Source organism: Eptesicus fuscus, chromosome 14 (genome assembly GCF_027574615.1).
Source record: "Eptesicus fuscus isolate TK198812 chromosome 14, DD_ASM_mEF_20220401, whole genome shotgun sequence".
Taxonomy (NCBI): domain Eukaryota; kingdom Metazoa; phylum Chordata; class Mammalia; order Chiroptera; family Vespertilionidae; genus Eptesicus; species Eptesicus fuscus.
Window position 1 is genome coordinate 20,688,810 of NC_072486.1, and position 20,970 is coordinate 20,709,779.

Here is a 20,970-nt window from a genome sequence, read left to right on the forward strand (position 1 = left end):
AATGCACATAGAGTTTCATATTCTATTTCTGGAGCTGAACTTATTTCAGGAACATAAAAAAATATTAAACAAAACTAAAATATTTGCTGAGCCTGGAATAGCATGAACTGTGATTGCTTTTAGTAAGTTATGAAAGAAAGTAGTTTTTCTTAGACGGTTTAAATGCATTAGCTTGAACTGAAAGAGGATTTGTACACTTTCAGAAGCTAATTAAAGAAAACATCACAAATGTCTCAGCTTGCAAGAGTTCCTTGGCCTTTTTAAGCTGCAGTTAAACAGGATTCTCTTCTCAGTGGGTAGCTCTAAACCCTGCCATAAGCCAATGGGAGATGTTAAAAGTCACAAAGAAGGAAACGCTACATAAGCATTTTCACTTTGTAATTAAATAAAATGTGAGGTCAAGTAAGTTTCAAAAAATTCTTCAGCCCTAGCTGGTTTTGCTCAGTGGGTAGAGCCTCGGCCTGAGGACAGAAGGGTCCAGGGTTCAATTCCAGCCAAGGGCACATGCCCAGGTTGTGGGCTTGACCCCCCCGGGGGGGGGGCTGCAGGAGGCAGCCAATCAATGATTCTCTCTCATCATTGATGTTCCTATCTCTCTTTCCCTCTCCCTTCCTCTCTGAAATCAATAAAAATATATTTAAAAAAAAAAATTCTTCAGTTGAAGTTCCATTTGTAACAACACTGACCCCTGGTGTTGGTATAATTTATATTATGTTGCCTCCAAGAAAATCAATTCAAGTCTGTAATTCTAACTGTAACGAGTGAAATATTTAACTAAACCGACGACATTTGGTGACATCTTCAAAAGGTAACACTTTCCTTTATTATGAATAAAAGTGATTAAATTCCCTGAATAACAGGGTTATGGATGAGGCTTTCTGGATTTTGCAATTTTTATCCTAATAGCTCATAAGGGTTAACATTCATTGAACACCTTGATATTCCAGACTCTGTTGTAAGCACTTTGTATATAATTGTCTCTTTCAATACTTAAAGTAACCATATAACATATGTAGTATTTCTATCCCATGTTGTAAAGAAGGAAAGAGTCTTAATAACTTGTCCAAAATTATTAGAGAGTAAGAGAACAGAGGTAATCTGATTCCAGAGGCCACACTCTTAACTGCTTTCCTATATTTTCCCACCCGAATAAATTTATTCTTTTTTTTAGATGTGTGTGTGTTATCAGTACTATTGCTTTTCTCTTTTCTTATTGAGTTATATTTATGCATTGAATTGTGAATCTAAGTATAGGATATTTTCATTCAGAATCATGTAATGAATCCCCATGTAACCATCACCTAGCATAAAAGTGATCAATTTCTAGCCCAAATTCTTCAAATACACCTCCAACATATCTCCTTCCATTCCTCATATTTTGATAGAGCACATAAGTTTATCAGTAATTATTTTAGGAGGTTTCCCCTAAAAGATAAAAATGCTTTTATTTTTCAAGCATTAGCACAGCTCCACTATGACATCTAAAAAAAAATGAATATTAATTCATTGATATTGAATATCCAAGAAAAATTCAAGTTTTTCAGTTATCTCCTAAAGTCATAAATAATTTTTTTTTTTTTTTGCTTTACAGTTTGTTTGTTTGTTTTGGGCTATTTATTCTCATTTGGTCCAAACTTTCCTATGACCTTTTTTATTCCCCCTCACGGGATATAACAGTTCCTAAAGCAAGATTCTTAATGGCTGTAGTTGTTTGTTTGTTTTTTAAAATATATTTTTATTGATTTCATAGAGGAAGGAAGAGAGAGAGATAGAAACATGAATGATGAGAGAGAATCATTGATTGGCTGCCTTCTGCACGCCCCCTACTAGGGATTGAGCCTATAACCTGAGCATGTGCCCTTGACCAGAATTGAACCCAGGACTTTTCAGTCTTCAAGCTGAAGCTCTATCCACTGAGCCAAACCGGCTAGGGCTGGCTGTAGTCTTCTGACTACTTTATTATTTCATTTAAAGTAAAGGTTTGCCACTGGGTGGCAGTGCATTACTTGGGATTTTATCCCAGTTTATAAACTGAGACACAAAGAAAATTGTCGGTACTGGTTTCCCTAGTGTTCAATTTTATCGTGTTTTTTTCCTCATGGAAATGACAGTAGAGTTTAGCTTACTCAACTTCTTACAATTTTGGAAATAAAATTAACCTATCTGATACCGCCCCCCTTTCTCTTTTTTTCTCTCCAAAGAGATGTACATGATACTTTCTAAAAACCTTATGTTCAAGTGTCTATTTATGTTGAGTTCACTAATATTAGTTGTTTTGGATGCCAAAATACATATAACATAGCCTTGGATTTTCAGAAAATAATAAATAATTGGCTAGAAAAGATATCGACCTATAAGAATATGGTGGTACTAAATGCCAAGATGAGTCCTAACAGTTACTTCCATGGGAAATTAAAGATCCCTGAAGTTTGAGAACATGACTGCAAATTTCTCAGGGCAATTAAGCTCAATTCTGATCCTCGAGGATAGCAGCGTTCTTAATAAAAAGGAGAGGGAGGTAGTGGTTTAAATGGGTGAACAGCATAAAAACGAACGGAATTCTCTTTAATGCTCTCATGAATGTCTTTCCAGAATTTTCTAATAGAAATATACTATTTCATGGTTAAGTGGTTCAAGTTACATATAGAACCATCCAAAAATCTACTCTCTGGTAGATAATTTTGAGTGCATAATAAAATTTTATTGCACATGAATATCTAGGGGATGTGCAGAGATGTGCCACTCGGTATCCACAAATTCGGGAAGATAACATGCTGTGGGAAATAAAAACCTCAACCCTCTGACTTTTATGTTTCCAGGTACTTAAGAATATTCATACTTTTGAAAAGCTACTTGAATAACATATGTTTATACAAACAAGTTAACTTAAAATTCATTGTAGTAATAATTTCATCATATAACCAGTAACTGCAGTTTGAAATACTCTATAAATTAATCATGAAGTAAAATTGGTTTTAAGTTATGCCAGAATAAGAATAAGGATGTTTCTTTACTTAGGCAGAAGGAGTAATATTAGCAGATGCCATAATGTAGCTAAACAGTTTAACTTCTATTTTATCTCTTTTATGAAAGGGAACAATTGCCAAAGTGAAAATAACCAAAATGAATAGGAATGATTTGAAGCTTGAGATAAATGAAAAAACAAAAACAAAAACACAAACACACACAAAAAAACCCCAACATAGTTATTTACATGAATTCAGGCCCATAAAACCACAAGTTACATTTCAATGAGAGAAGAGGCAGTAGGAAATGAGATGGTACTTTTGTAAAACTTGTTGAGAGGAGAAGGTTGTTTTTCCTGGTAACACACTATTGATTTTTTCTTTATGTAATTTTATAACTAAAATCATTACAGAAATTTCACACATACTGCATAAGTTACGTACTCAGGAATACTGGCAGAGCTACAGGAATTTCTTAGAAAACTGGATATATATATTTGAAAAGCAAAAACAAAATCCATTAATGATTTTAAGATAATTTTAAATGGCCATTTTATTATACATTTGTGAAACTAGATATTGAAAAACCTATAATAGATCATAATGGGGAAGCAAACTGTTTTGAAAAGGACATAACTATGGACTTAGCAATTTTTAAATTAGTATAACATAGCCCAACAACTTAGGGTCTCCAAAAATGCAAACCTAAATTTAAAAGTTAAAAATCATAACATAGAAAACTGAATTTATAAAACCTTATTCTCTCTAATTCTCATAATTTTTCATGGAGTGCCAGTCTTTATCACCTCTGTGCTATTTCCTGAATTATGACATTTAAATATCTTCTTTGATTTGTCACTTATATATAACATGGGATTACAGTACAGCATCATAAGAAACCCATTAATGACTCATTCCCCTCAACTCTAAGCACAGAATCTGGGTAGCATTTTTCATATGTCAGGGAGCCTCTGCACAGAGGAATCCGTGACAGAGCAGAGCCACAGACAAAGATTGCAAACCTGATATGTTATTCCTTTGTTTCCCACTGTCCACTTTCTTATCCCACCCCTAACGGCTTTCACCCCCTCTAAGTCTAACACACAGAGAGCTAGTTTTCCAGCATACACACTCTTATTGAAATTGACCTTTTCTCTTTACTCCGTGGAGTGACCTTAGGCAAATCTTACTTTTCCAAGTATAAAACTGAGATAATTCCACTACCTACCGTACTTTACAGAGTATTCTGAGAACAAACTAAACAATAATGTGTGAAAATATTTGGTAAAGTTAAAATAAAACATATATACATGTACACACATTTTATTTTTTTCATTCTGGCAACTTCTAATCCATTTTAATTATAAATTATTTATAATTAAAATTACTACACATCTTTTGTTTTTGTTTAAAAGAGCCAATGAGAATTTCACAGATGCAAACAAGATAGATATCCTGATATGTAAGATGCTGTAAAAAATTTTTTCTTCCCTAAAGCAAGACGCTTCAAGATCCTTAAAAATTAGCAGAATCCATTCAAATTTAGTAACAGATTTCAAAATCTTCCCCTGGGTCTTTAAGTCATTTGCTGTTGCCATACTCCAGATGACATTCTCAGTTGGAAGGAATTAAGACACCAAAGGGTTAAGGCACCAATTGCAAGTTTTCCTGCTTGGAATTCATTGTCAGCAACCTCCCTCAATTCTCTTTGGGCATGAGTTTAACAATGCAGGGGGTTGAAAAATTTTTCTTCATCTTGTAAAAAATGGAGACCCTGGATTATGTGTGTATATATACATATACACAGCTCGTAGCATTTACCAACCTAAACTAGTAGCAAATCAAAAGCAAAATAAGACAGTAACCTGTGTATCTGGGTTCATTGCCTTATACCCTTTCAACACATAACTTGAATTTTAACAATATTTACATTCATGACTGTCTTTGAAAAATGGTTATGTGTAACCAAATAGCCAATTTATTATACTGTTCCCAGTCAGACTAAATCTATGTGATTTTCCTCATCTAAATCAGAAGATTCTCAATGACCTGGGAAGACGTAACAGAACTACATTGGTCAGCCAAAAGAAGCCTTAGTATTTTATTCTGATTTCTACCACGCCAACGCAAGTACAGTTATTTAAATGTGCTACTATCATAATATTTTTAAGTGCATGAGCCCTAGAAAAAGAGATATCCTGTCCATCCAACATCAAAATCAGTGCTTCACATGTCTTGGGAGATGGACCGGAAATTGCCAGATAGGAGAACACACACAATTTATATAAAGCAAACAAAACAAAACACAAGTCCATTGGCTCCATGTTAAGAAAATAACGAAATGTTTTACATTGGTCCTTCTTCTCACTGACTCTTTTTGAGGCAGAAAAGTCTCCTGAGTGGTTGTTGGAATTTAGAATTACTCCAGATTATTATAACTGAGTGGCCAGAGGGATATGCTGCCATTATGTCCTTCATCACAAAGTAGCGCTGAGTTCCGTGAGGAATAATGAATGTCATGTTTGTTATGAAGGCGGCAAAGTAAGAAATAAAGAAAAGAACAAACGTTAGCACTGTTCTTAAGGCGTTTATATGGACTTCTGTGCTGACACTTCTAAAACCACGAGATCCGTTTTGCATCCGATGAGTGTGCTTGTAGAGAGACACGAGTAACATGAAAGTGCACATCAGGAATATGGCTAGAGGAAATAGGAGTGACAAATTGACAAGAAGCACTTCACTAATTTTCCTTATCTTGATTTTAGACGTGGTGTGTGTGGCATTTCTGAGGACATCCTCCACCGCGTCTTTAGGGTAATCTACCTCGATACACAGAGTTGCAGTGCTCACCGAGGCCAGCAAGCTTCCCAGAAGCAGCCCAGGCATTAACTTTGAGATCCTGAATTTCAGCCAAAGAAAACAGGGATGAGTGAAGACTATTAACTTGAGGCAGTAAAATACAGACAGGCAGGTGGCAAACCAGAGACTGACAGAGCTAAAAAACATCCAAACGAACACCATCGCTGCACCATAAATTCTTGTCCGATAAAAGAGTGGAAAGAAGATAGAGAAAAAACTTTGTACCATTAATGTCATCAGCAGACCAACTCTAGACATCCCTATACATATTAAAATGAGCTGCATTGGTGTTAGCTTTCTGCTTTTGATCATTTCGTTACAGCTGATGATTATCAGAAATCCATTGACTGTAATCCCGGTAATAAATTCTGCTGACATGATGATCGCATGGGGAATAGCTGATAAAGAGGGGGTCATGTCTCCTACCACAAATCTTAGCTTTTCCTTGTGGATGGTGTTAAATACCTCCTCTTGATGATCTTGCAGATAGGAACATATACTGAGAAATCTAACCTTCTGCCAACGCCTGGAGTAGAGTCTTACACTAGACTTTTCCCGTAAGGTAGAAAACCAGAGGGAGACTTTTTGAATCTGATACCCTTCAAATGAAACTGGGAATGCAAATCCAAAAATTTGAATGATGGTTAGGTCTTCCAATTACAACCTTCCAATTGACATTATTTAATTCTCACTCATACTCAGTTTTGCCAAAAATGTAATTATAAATGTTTTACTTAGTTTATTATTATTTCTTTTTTGCCTTTTGTTTTTTTTCCCCCCTAATGACAATTACCACATCCTTGGGACAGACAATTATTTCCTATTACTGTGACAAGTATCCAAACTCAGTGCATTTTTTTCCTGGTAATAATTCCAAGATACTTTAATAGAATTTCCCCTTCCTCCCCTCCAAGCCCCACCACAGACAATTTCTTCTCCACACTTGAAAATCATTTTCTGGGATCTAACTTTGTATAAGAACCCTTCATTCCCCTAAGCAAACTTTTATATTTTTAAAGCCTTCCTGGTAGAATTCTGATCTGAGGATCAGAAAGCCAGTGATGAAAGTAGTCTATAATTAACCCACCTGCTGACGGCATCTAATGCTCATCTGAAGAGCATCATGTCAAAAAGTAGATGGTACAGGAACTTCTAACCACCAGCAGAGGGCATAATTACCTATGCAAAAAAATGAGCTTACTCTACTTCACATAACCTTGCTGAATTTTAGTCACATCACAGGTAAAATGTAAATAAACAATCATTACTTCATAAATGAGATATGGTGCTCAAAGTGCTTAGCTCAGTAGCTAGGTAATGCTAAGCACTCAACAAATGTTAACTATTAATATTATTACATGTCTGTTTACCCCAGCAAGAAAACAATGACTCTATTTAGAAGTATTTTCAACAGCTTAAATATTTTCAAAAAGAAATGAGATTGTAAGAGTATTGAAAATAGAAAAAAGCAAAGGACTAGACTTGTCACCCACTGTCTACACCAGTTATGGTTTTTAAAGCCTCCCAGAGTCATCCATAGAATTTATATTCAGCTGCCCATGAAAGCCAATGTCAGTGGTACCTATGTGATATTCCCCTGCAAGTTTTATCACCCTCCCACTCATCTTCTACACAGTACAGCTACCAACATGCAGCAAGATATGTACCTTGGCATACAGGAATAATGCTCTAACCAACTGAACTACCCAACCAGGGCCTCCAGTTAATATTTATATTTACACTAGAGCCCTGGTGCATGAAATTCATGCATGGAGGGGTGATAAGGCAGGCAGGCAGGCAGAGGCATATATATATATATATATATAGAGAGAGAGAGATAGAGATAGAGAGAGATAGAGAGAGAGAGAGAGAGAGAGAGAGAGATCCAGTGCATGAAGTTCATGCACAGGTGGTCCCTCAGCCCGGCCTGCACCCTCTTGCAATTTGGGACTGCTGGCTCCTAACCGCTCGCCTGCCTGCTTGATTGCCCCTAACTGCTTGCCTGCCTGCCTGATCACCCTTAACCACCTCTGCCTGCCTGCCTGATTGCCCCTAACCCCTCTGCCTGCCTGCCTGATTGCCCCTAACCCCTCTGCCTGCCTGCCTGATCATCCCTAACAACTTGCCTACCTGCCTGATCACCCTTAACCCCTCTGCCTGCCTGACTCCCCCTAACTACTTGCCTGCCTGATCACCCCTAACTGCCTCTGCCTTAGCCCCCGCTGCTACAGCTTCATCCAGAAGGACATCCGGAAGGTTGTTCGGCTGTCCAATCTAATTAGCATATTATGCTTTTATTATTATAGATTATTATAAATGACACATTCATTGTGTAATGTTAGACTAAAAATCTTGGAATGCATGCTATTAGGACAATTAGTTTATTATGATAGATGTTCACTGCTTTTGCCTATATACTGTTGTAGAGGATACATGAATATGTCAAAAATATGTATATCCTATTCCAGTATAATAATATGGATTTTTAAATATTTCAAATATTAAATATTTAAAAATATTACCATGATAACCAGTATTTGGGGAGACAATAATTGTATTAAATTCTTTATTCCCCATTATTCCTTTCTTATGGTCCTTTCTCTCAATTTTCCATGGTAAGCTAGGGCAATAAAAGATGGAACAATATATGAAAACTCTTGATAGCAAAAAAATTAACAAATTAATTGTAATCACGATTAATTTCCCTGAAAATTGTTTTATAAAAAGAAATTCTTTTTTAAAATTTAATATTTTTAACAGCTACCTCAGGATACACATATTCAATGATATGTAAATCCTTAAAAATATGAATCATATAACACATTTTGTAAACAGTTACTTTAATCTCATTTCTTAGATTAAAAATTAATTTTTTAAAGTATATTTTATTGATTTTTTACAGAGAGGAAGGGAGAGGGATAGAGAGTTAGAAAAATCGATGAGAAACATCTATCAGCTGCCTCCTGCACACCCCTTACTGGGGATATGTCCGCAACCAAGGTACATGCCCTTGACCGGAATTGAACCTGGAGCCTTCAGTCCACAGGCCGATGCTCTATCCACTGAGCCAAACTGGTTAGGGCTTAAAAATTAATTTTTAAGATGGAATCTATCCCCACTGAGTGTTCAAGTGTTTTCAAATTTTTTGCTGAGTTTTAAACAACCTTGTGTTTGTTACATTCATGCAGCTGCAGCTGGCAGCAAGGTCTGTGGATTATATAATTCTGCTGTGAGATGTGCAGTTATCCAGAACTGATTTCATTCTGAAATCCTGCATTACACTCTCACTTGCCTCCTACACACATCAGTTAATTGAAGAGAAAGCTTGAATTTTCCAAGAACTATTGTAAAGATGTAATGGACGTTCAGCTACAATTTAGCTGGTTTGTATTTGCATTTGTGATTTTCCTGTCATATGTAGACTGCTTTGCATTTGCCCTTATTGAATCTCACTTTGGAAAGAGAATTTTACTGAATAACTTTCTCTTAGATCTGGGAAAGGCACTGACCAAATAGAGAGGTGATTTTCAAATTAAACAATCTCTGAAAGCTTTACTTTAAAAATGCTTCAAAAATAAATAAATAAATAAATAAATAACAATATCTACCAAGAGACATTGGGTATTTATAACGTATTAAGCGAATTTCAGTTTAGACATCTTTCAGTTAGCATATATTCTTCTACATGCTCACATGAACCTTAAAAATAGGCATTCCTCCAGTGGAGTTTTTTTGTTTGTTTTGCTTTTGCTTTGAATAAATGGTAAGAGTCACCTGATTCTAAGATGATGTTCATAAATTGCTCCAAAATTAGGATGAACTTTAAATCTTGATATTATGACAGGTGTTTCCCACACACAAAGATCAGCTTATTTAGTTCTCATTGGTTATAACTGCACATATGTCTGAATTTTTAAAACAAGCATATTGAATTGCTACTACTTTCCAGTGCTTTAGTGCTTTATGAACCACTAAGATGATTGAAGCTTGTTTTCATTTTTTTAGTTAAATACTAAAAACCAGCTCTCCAACATCCCCCAAGGCGTCCTGGATTGTGAGGGCACAGGCCAGGCCACGGGACCCCTCCGGTGTACCAATTTGTGCACCGGGTTGGTTTCAGGTCGATCCACGCAGGCCAGGCCTAGGAACCCCACTGGTGCATGGACCCGGGCCTCTAGTGTGCATGTAAGATCTTTGGTTAATCTCTTCCTGCCCTCCCCCTCCCCTCTTCCCTCTGAGATTCATTAGTCTGTTCCATGTTTCCATGCCTGTATGTTGAGAGTCTGCCCCCTGGTGGTCAGTGCATGTCCTAGCTACCAGTGGAACAGTTGAACAGTTGCTTAGGCTTTTATATAAACAGATAAAGGCCCAGTGCATGAAATTCGTGCATGGGGGGAGGGTCCCTCAGCCCAGCCTGGCTCCTAACCGCTCACCTGCCTGCCTGATAACCCCTAACCGCCTCTGCCTCAGCCCCTGCACCCAGGATACAGGCTTCCCTCATGTGGCCAGCTGCAGGCACCCAGAACCTGGGCTTCCCTCCCTCTGGCTAGCCGCAGGCACCTGGGACCCGGGCAGCTTTGCCTGGGCCCCAGCTTTGTCAGGAAGGACGTCCAGAGTGATGTTTGGAAGATGTCTGGTCTATCCAGTCTAATTAGCATATTATCCTTTTATTAGTATAGATATTTTTGTTTGCAATTTTCCCACTACCCTTGCTTCAGTATTAAAATTTTTACAGAGAGAAGTGGCCCTAAAGACTGAATCCATTATTGGTCCAAATTAATTCATTGGATTGGCTTATTTCTGTGAAAAACACAAAATGATTTTTGGTCTTCTGTAAAGGACTCAACATTTCACTTACATTCTGTCTTGTTGTCATTATATGGTCATTGGAGATGTAAGAAGTCTATGCAGCTTTAAAAGATCCAATTTCACACATTGGCAGCATTTAGGCCACTCCCTCCTTGCTGAGACCAGACTCCCATCACTGGAGAAACAATGTTTAAAGTTCATGCAATATGTCTTCATGCAATATGTCTTCATGTCTTTTACCAGTATGTTCAATGTAGTTCTTTTATGTTGGGTTGATTTTAGTATTTGAATAGGTTATTTGTGTGAATTTTGAGCTTGAAGACAATTCTTTAATTTAGTCTCTGAGTTTCCTCCCCAAGTGTCTAGAATATTAAGTAAGAGGTGGGTGGTGGAAAATCCAAATAGAGTGAGCATCAGGCTCATAATCCTAAAGGTCAAAACTATTGCCACATATGTTATATTGCATTCATCGGTTATTTTCTTGGGGAAAAAGTAGACATCAAATTCCAAATAGTAGACATTAAGGAAATTTGCTAATCATATTCATATTTGACAATAACATTTCAGTTAATTTGACATATATTTATTATATTTTATCTTTAATATTTATTTTTACTTTAAAATACATTTTAAGCATTGTTCTACATACTTATCATTTAATACTTAATGAAAACTATCAAATTATCTCATTTGATGGACATAATGAAATTCAAAGACTAAAGCTTCAGAATAGTATAAATAGCCCTAGCCAGTTTGGCTCAGTGGATACTTAGCCTGGGGACTGAAGGGTCCAAGGTTCAATTCTAGGCACGTACCTCAGTTGCAGGCTCGATCACCGGCCCTGGTCAGGGTGCATGCGGGAGGCAACCAATTGATGTGTCTCTCTCACATAGATATTTCTTTCTCTCTGTCTCTCCCCCCTCCTTCCACTCTCTCTAAAAAATAAAAAAATAAAAAAATAGAATAGTGTAAACAAGGATTTGAATACAGTCTGACCATGCCCAGAGCCCACATCTTTGTCCAAAACACTATAGTATATTCAGATTGTAATACTTTGCTTCACCAAAATTGTTAGAGAGCACATGTAAAATAAACTGGAGAATCACATTTTAATAACCATAATTCTTTCCTTCTCTATGACATTAATTAAAATATTAAATATAATTCATTTGTTTAGTGAAGTGATGAAGCCATGGAGACCCTGTATTATCAGCATATCTGTCTGCATCAGGTGCCATGGAACCAAGGCAGCAAATGGAACTTAATAGTAAGTATTCAATAACTATTGTTATTGCCCTTTCTGTGGAAAATGAGACACAATTCAGATCAATGGAAAGTTATAGAGCTCTTAGGATTCATAAAAAACTTATTGGCAGAAGCAAGGAATCAGATTCCACTTCAATCATCCCAAGTTTAGAGAGAAATATATTTTGGAATCTTAAAGGTTAAATGACTTATTCAAGGTTTAAATGAGCAACAACCTGTGGAGGTCATTTCACTTTTCGGGGCTTACATTTCTTCCAAAAAGAAACAAGAATCTAGAGGAAAATATGAATATTTATAATTTTGATTTTGTCAACATTTGCAGACTCATATTCTGCTAAAACTTTGAAGCAGTTGAACAGCCTTTGTATGAGCTATGTCCCATCATTTCATGACTCATTAATTAATATAATGGGTTAATGCACTGCCTATGAGCCAATTCTTCTCAGCTCCCCCCATCCAGCTGACATCATAATGTTTATTATAATTCTACTTTAAAGGCCTTTCTATGTGCAACTTTTAATTTGTATCTCGGACAACCGGTGAATGAGAGAGCAGAAAAGAGCTCAATTTCTCAAAGAGACTTTAGTTAAGGACTTCATTATCTCCTTTACCACATCACTAAATATCAACTTTCATTATTCCATGGGACAGTTTAAACAAGCAGGAAATGAAAGATGCAATACTTTTGAAAGTTGCATAAAAATGCAAAATATAAATTAGTTGCTATGAACTGCCTAGATATGACAAACATGTATCTTAAGATAATAGAAGGGAGACAAATGTGGGGGGGAGAATGTTTTAATTCTTTCCTTGCAATTGCGTATTATACAACATAATAGAAGCAGACAAAAGACTTAGTCCAAAAGTCAGAGAGAAGTATTTAGAAAGGTGCAGCAACAAACATAAAACATACATTCTATTGGCAGTGCTCCCAGCAGTCCCGGACCTGTCTCTTGCTTTAAGTGTTTGGACAGAACAGACCCAGGGATGCCCCTTCTTCCAGCCTCCAGCTACTCTCTCTCGAGTCTTATCCAGTCACCACCTTCAGAACCACCTCTGAGACCAGCCAACACACCGGGTTTGGTGTGTTTTTTCTACCTTAACTCATTGCCGAACAACCATGAGCTCCCAAATTCGTCAGAACTATTCTACCCAGGTGGAGGCTGTGGTCAACCGCCTCGTCAACCTGCATCCGCAGGCCTCCGACACCTACCTCTCTCTGGCTTCTATTTTAACTGCGATGATGTGGCTCTCCAGGGCGTGGGCCATTTCTTCCGCCTTCTCGCCTTTTTGAGGGCGCTGAGCATCTCTTAAACTTGCAAAACAAGCACGGTGGCCGCATTCTCTTCCAGGACGTGCTGAAGCCTTCCCACAGTGAATGGGCAAAACATAGGAGGCCAGGGAAGGCCCCATGGCCTTGGAGAGGAACATGAACCAGACCCTTGTGGAGCTGCCGGGAGAACCACTTCCTGGGTCAGGAGGTGAAACTCATCAAGAAGATGGGTGACACCTGACTGACTCCCAAGCTGGGCTGGGCAAGTATCTCTTTGAAAGGCTTACACTCAAGCACAGCTAGGAGCCTCTGGAGCCAGAGGCCTTTGAGAGGCCCCTCTGCATCCCCTGGTGTCTGGCTTTTATCTGAGCCTCTTCCCAAAATTACTAGCCATTCTTTTAACCACCCTGAAGGCCTCTCCCATGCAGTGGACCAAATGAAACAATAAAGCTTTTTGCAGCAAAATAAACCCCACAAACAAACACACACAAAAACCATATATTCTGTCATCCCTCCATGCTGAAATGGACTGTAGCCACCTGCAGATGTCTGGCATTCCTTAGTAACATGCACATAATCAGAAGAGGTAGCTGACAGCAGAAAATAAGGTAACAGCATAGATGTGCTCCTCCAATTGGCACGTCATAAAATAATTTATAAGATAATAAATAAACGGGGTATAATGAAACCATACATTCTTTACCAAAATAGTGAGTGCAGAAAGCTCATTTAACTTCTTAAAACTTTCTAGTATTTATAGAAGGGTCATCTCTATTGTCAAGATAGAAAATTGTAGCTTTGAGATGTTAGATAATTTACCTAAATTTAACCAGACAATCCATAAGGAAAGTAGAAATAAGTTTGAAATCCATATATACAAATTAGTACTTTTTATGTACACTCAGTCTCTCCATAGTTGATCTATTGAACGTGCTGAAATATAAAACAAAAGGAACTCCAAATCATGGTTTAGAACACACATAAAAAAAGAAAAAAAACCCAAAAAACCAGAAAAGGCTTCTATAATTTAGCCCAAGACCAAATTGTTTCAATAAATTTGAATAAACATACAATGTTTGTATATTTTGACAGTGATTTGTCCCTTCTTCAGTGTGCTTTTTACATCCATTTTTTTCTTTTTTTTCTTTTTTTTAAAAACATATTTTATTGATATTTTACAGAGGAAGGGAGAGGGATAGAGAGTTAGAAACATCGATCAGCTGCCTCCTGCACACCCCCTACTGGGGGTGTGCCTGCAACCAAGGTACATGCCCTTGACCGGAATCGAACCTGGGACCTTTCAGTCCACAGACAGATGTTCTATCCACTGAGCCAAACCAGTTAGGGCTTTACATCCATTTTTTCAATATCCATTCCATATATGAGGTGACTGAATTCCAATGTAAGACCCTTTATATTTCTAGTAGCGCTCTGGACTCAAAATGATGAGTGCAATTTGATGGAGAATGATATATTTGTACTATTTTCCTGATCTGTTCGAAGATAAATTCTTAAAAGAAAAGATTTGTAGCAGCTAGAGACCAATCAGCAAGCACTAAAACTCCAACACCATCATTTATCTTCTTTAGCTTTAGGATCATAGTTTAGGCTGTTCATAATTCAAGATCAATTTCTGTACTTTGGGTTTTTTTCCATATCCTCTGTTTTTGAGAGATTTCAAATGCTTAATTAAATGATCTTTTTCCTTGTCTGAGATCTAGCTAATGTTGCCTTGAGACAATATTTATAGAAAAGAAAAACCTTTGTGCCCAATTTCGGTGATACTGACATTTCAAAAGAAATCCTGATGAATCAAAGTGGCAGTATATGAACCTTCCAGAAAGTCAGATGAAGCAAGTCATCTACAAGTGGAGAAAAAATAGAACAGCTCTTCCTTGATTTACATATGGATGTAGTCAGGTAGGCCTGCTGCACTAACTCAGAAAAAAGATTATGTTCACAGCAATGTGTAAATTGAGCCTTTTCTCAAAACACATATAAAAATGCCAACACACATATATGTCTAGGAGACATATTTCTTCTGAACCTGAAATATCAAGCTAGTGTATTTAAGACTGTGACATCTAAAAATTAGTGAATAACAAAAAAAAATTTCCTCTTCCAAGATTACAGTTTTGTGTGTGGGCAGCAATATGTATACTTAGTACCATTCTGTTGATTCTGCCCTTGGAAATATTATATGGATTCTGGGAACTAAGTAAACTCTGGTTGATTTAAAAAAAATATGTATTTTTTATAGATTTCAGAGAGGAAGGGAGAGGGAAAGCGAGATAGAAACATCAATGATGAGAGAGAATCATTGATCGGCTACCTCCTGCATGCCCTACACTGGGGATCGAGCCTGCAACCTGGGCATGTGCTCTGACCGGGAATTGAACCATGACCTCCTGGTTCATAGGTCGATGCTCAACCATTGAGCCACACCAGCTGGCAACTCTGGTTGTTTTTAAATTTTGAAGACTGGATTTTTGAAATTGAATTTTAAATTTGAGTTCGATGTGGGTTGCTTATGTGAAATGGATATATTCTGCTTCTCTTAACATTTCGGGATCACTGGTGATAAGCAGAGGAAAATGAAGACAATTCTTGAAAGACTTACCTTTATATATTTATGCTACAGCAGTCTGTCTCCAAGTGAAGAGTATATGTTCATCTACTGTAAAACTTGCAAATTAATATACTTATAACTGATGTATCAAATCACTCAATAGTTACCAGTGATCAGTCAAATAAATACGACTAAAATTTCAAAGTGACCCTATTTTTTCTAGGAAGTTTAAGAACATATGTTAAAAAGGTAACCCAGTATAACCATGGATTCTATTACACAGAAGTGAAAGCAAAGTTTATGGCTAGTGTCTCTTTATCTCTATCATTTCTATTAATAATATGGTTATGGGTATTTTTAAATTTCATCCCCGTGGTCACATCATAGCTTTGCAAAGGTCTGAATCCAGTCATCACTTTTTTTTCATCACATTTTGAATTAAGTTTAGCACCACGTTAGCTTGGAAAATAAACATCTAAACCTGGTTATAGCCTTTATGCAGGTCAGCAGGTATCAGCATGTGAACTAGTATCTGCATGTTCTACTGCTTTCCGAGTCCAAATTAGATTTCCTTCTGCTCTGCTCTGTCTCCTCAATGATCATTGGCATTGACAAGTTACTTATGAATAGATCTTCATATTTTGGTTAAGAGAATATTATCCATTTTTCTAGCTGACAGTATCCCAAATGAAAACTAATTTTTTTAGCCAAGGTTAGTCATAGTGCTAAGACTATAAGCTGTAATTTTATTAAATAGTTTGTCATTATAGATTAGTGAATAATCTAAGTTCAGAAGCACAACTGCATAAACTTTCAATAATTTTGCATTGTTTTTCTTTTGAAAAGAATGAAGCTATTATAATCATTCTATATACATTTACTATAAAAAGATTCCATGTTTTTACATAGCACATTAGCAATTGACAACTTAACTCTCTTCCCACTATATTGTGAACATTTTCTCCCAAAACATTATCTCCAATAGGCAAATACAATTTCATAATAGTTATGCAATAATTAATTATTCTTAATTTGTTAGATGTTTAAGTTGTTTCCAATTTTTAACAATATAAGTAACGTTAAACAGAACAGCCCAGCCAGTTCCTTTCATCTTTCTACTTTAAACAGTTTCTTTATCAGAAAGGCAAACTTAATTCTATAACTAGAAGTTACTATTTATTTGGCAGAATATGAACGTATTGCATCATTTGTAAAAGCAGTTCTAATGGGAACTCTTTAATTTAGCTATTATACTTGGATTTTAAAAATCTGTTTCAATAGCTTTTAATGCACTATCTATAGATGAAGCTCATCGAGTACACAGGAAATCTGATAAATATGAGAGAGGCGCTGAAAGTTGGTAACACATTCTGCCAAAAGTTTAATCTCCTCTTGCTTCTTTGGGCCATATTTATATAGAATATTATAGACTGATGGTGTGAGCAGTGCTTTATCCAGTTCCCTCAAGCTCATTTCACTGTTAATATTAATATCTCTACTAGAGAATAGGAAATAAAAAATGGTGGAATTTCCAACCATTCTTTTTCTGCCCCTGTAATGTTGGTTCCTGAGGTAAGGAAAAATCTTCAAAGTAATATCTAAAATTAAGTTTCTTGAATTATCTATATATTTCATTAAATTTCTCAGTAATTTAACATTGTTCGGTGAAAAGCATGCACCTAATCAAACCACATTTAAAAAACATATATCAGTTTCTCTACTTCTCTTGAATTAAAACAAAAAGACACACCTCTGTTCAAGGCGCCGGCTGGTGTTCAGTGTGTGATCACAGTGGGTCAGAGCACAGGGTGCCTGTGTAGTGTGTGTTTACCGTGGGTGAGAGATTGGACGACTCCTGTTGAACGGCAGAGCTGAGACCCTGGATCCCAAGGGAAGATGCTCTTCTGATGTGGGTAGTGGAGTGGATTTCCTTCCAAGGACTAATTTGCTTTTCAGAAAAGCTTGCTGAAGGTCAGTCAGACTGAAGATCAAATTAAAATATTGAGAGGAGCAGTGAAGCCATCGACATATATATGACTAGAAACTGAGTGGACACAATACAACTCATGTCAAAATGGAAGGAGACTTGGGGTGACGAATACACAATACAATCCACAGGTGAAGTATTATAGAATTGAAACCTATATAATTTTATTAACCAATGTCACTCCAATACATTTAATAGAATTTTTAAAATAACGTTTTTAAAATTTGCAAATATGCCATTGCTTTTCCTTGGATGTTATTAGTAAGAAGGTGCAGGAACTGCTTTCAGGCTGGCCCTTTAAACATATCACAGTAGGAATGTATTGAATTAAGCCATCTCAATATCCTCTGCCTGTTCCAAACCGTGGATGTATGAAAAAGATACAAAAAAGTTATAAAATGCTCTTAGCGCCCAGCCAGCATGGCTCAGTGTTGAGCGTCAATCTATGAACCAGGAGGAGGAGGAGGTCACAGTTGGATTATGAAAAACAGCTTTATGGTGTCCTCATGTCCAACAAGCACTATGACACAGTTAAATTTAAAGTGGTATGCTAACTGTTGTTGTTGTGGGTTTTTTTGGTGGTTGTTATTAATACGTTATTGACCTGTTCCAATGAATTGAGCATAAACAAAAGTCAGAATGCTTATTGTGTGTCTTAGTTTATACACGTTCTCATTTTCATTTTGCTTCTATATTTTACTTGAAAGAGAACTCTCTAATTATAATTTTTAGAACACAGATAGGAAAGCAAAATATACATTTTCTTACCACTTAACACACTTTTTGCTCATAAGCTATCATAAAAATACTGATATTTTTATAATTATTGTGTTTTTCTTCTTCCATAACTAATACAAGAATATTATTTTAATTTTTATTATTAGTAACTGGTTAATAAAATAACTGTGATATAATAAGAGATTAGTAAATTTTACATCGCAAAATAATTGAAATTGCTGAAGTGGCATATTTAATCCTGTTTATCTACTCTTCATTTTGTTTAGAGGTACTTTGTATATACAGGATGACACATATTTACATGAGGAAGATTGTAGTTCCTGTTGTGTCTGCTTATACATTAGATCATAATACTGTAGGTAAATGCAGGTTTTCTTCTATGTAAATAAGTGAGATTAGGGGTCTTTTTACTAATCCATATTTACATGCACTATCTGGATTTTTACTGGTGGACAGTGAATCTACAGTTAATAGCTGTAGTACTTTATGGGAATGTACAATGAAAAGTTAAAAATACCATATAACCAGAGGAAAATATTGTTATAGGTGAGTTAACTCTTTATTATCATTAGGTTGCTCTCATATTATAAACATATGATCATAATTTAAATGCATTATTAAACTTATTAGTCCAATACACCAAAATACTGAAATAATCTTTGGTATTGAAAGAGAGCTTCCTAGCTGAGCAAATATTCATGAAGCTATGTGGATGCCTTGTGCCACACAGCTCTATGTCTATGAAGAGTCATCAACTTTGAGTGAGGGAGAAATTCCAGAAAACTAGCTTATGGTAAAGCAAAATACAACTCTCCAGGCCGAGTTGAATTTACCAGGAAGCTAATCGAGCACAAGCTTCAGAGCCTCTTACTACCCATGGCCATTTACTTTCAAGGCCTTGTAAGGGGCCCTAGCAATACACTTGTGAGTGTATACTTTGGTGACATTTGTAAAAGTAAAATATCTGATAAGCATGTTCATCTATCTAAAGAATGAATAGATTAAAATTACTTGTTAGAACGATGGCATGTTTGTGGGGCATGTTGACCAAACTGAATTTTTTTTTTTAATTCCTTTTTCTGCCCTAGCCGGTTTGGCTCAGTGGACAGAGCATCAGCCTATGGATCAAAGGCTCCCAGGTTTGATTCTGGTCAAGGGCACGTACTTTGGTTGCAGGCTCCTCTCAGGCCCAGGCCCTGGTCAGGGAGTGCATAGGAGGCAACTAATTGATGTGTTTCTTTCACATCAATGTTTCTGTCTTTTCCTCTCTCTTCCACTCTCTCTAAAAATCAATAGAAAAATATCCTCAGATGAGAATTAACAACAACAAAAAGAAATAAAATTTATTTTTCTTTTTAAAATTAAATTTATTGGGTTGCATTGGTTAATAACATTATGTAAGTTCCTGGAATATGTTTAAATAAATGAGGGATTGCTGATCTGCAAATAATATAATAAACAAAGGTGATTTATAGCATATCAAAATTGAAAGTATGGTAGAATAAGCCATATGGCATAAAATGAATCAGTGTAGGTCGTGGGAGGGTCAGATACCAGGTCTGTAAGTTAACATGCTTTATCTTTTTATGAAGTATTTACAGGTGTGTACTGACACCTGCACACACAAACATAAACTTATTTTCTTTTTACTTCGTTCCATCTAATTGAAATGTTCTTGGACTTCACTGTATTTTAAAAAAATATATTTTATTGATTTTTTACAGAGAGGAAGGGAGAGGGAGAGAGAGTTAGAAACATCAATGAGAGAGAAACATCGACCAGCTGCCTCCTGCACACCCCCTACTGGGGATGTGCCCGCAGCCAAGGTACATGCCCTTGACCGGAATCGAACCTGGGACCTTTCAGTCCACAGACCGACGCTCTATCCATTGAGCCAAACCGGTTTCGGCTTCACTGTATTTTTAAAAAATATATTTTATTGATTTTTTACAGAGAGGAAGGGAAAGGAAGAGAGAGTTAGAAACATCAATGAGAGAGAAACATCGATCAGCTTCCTCCTGCACACCCCCTACTGGGGATGTGCCCGCAACCAAGGTACATGCCCTTGACCGGAATCAAACCTGGGACCCTTGAATCCACAAGCCAATACTCTATCCACTGAGCCAAACCGGTTAGGACTTCACTGTATTTTTTTTCTTCAGGAATAATTTACTTTTATTTTATAGTTTAAGCAATAATAATGCAATCGTGTCATTAAATAATAAAATAAAATTATGACTATTCAAACTATAAATGCAAACCAGTGAAAGATGATATTACTGCATTAGGTATTTCATAACACAATGATTGGCAATGTTAACTCACTAATATATCACAAACAAGAGTCTAATGCTGGCCTGACCAGTGTAGCTCAGTAGTTAAGCACCGACCGATGAATCAGGAGGTCACAGTTTGATTCCAGACAGGGCACATGCACGGGTTGCGGGCTCGATCCCCAGTTCTGGGGGTGGGGGCATGCAGGAGGCAGCTGATCAATGATTCT

General features: G+C 36.6%; 1 protein-coding gene across 1 annotated transcript; it reads right to left on the minus strand.

Annotated features, from left to right (window-relative positions):
* Nucleotides 1-5,330: 5,330 nt before the first annotated feature.
* On the minus strand, nucleotides 5,331-6,242 carry LOC103292417 (taste receptor type 2 member 7-like). Its single transcript, XM_008148628.3, has one exon. The coding sequence runs from the start codon at nucleotides 6,240-6,242 to the stop codon at nucleotides 5,331-5,333; it is 912 nt and encodes a 303-aa protein (XP_008146850.1).
* Nucleotides 6,243-20,970: the final 14,728 nt, after the last annotated feature.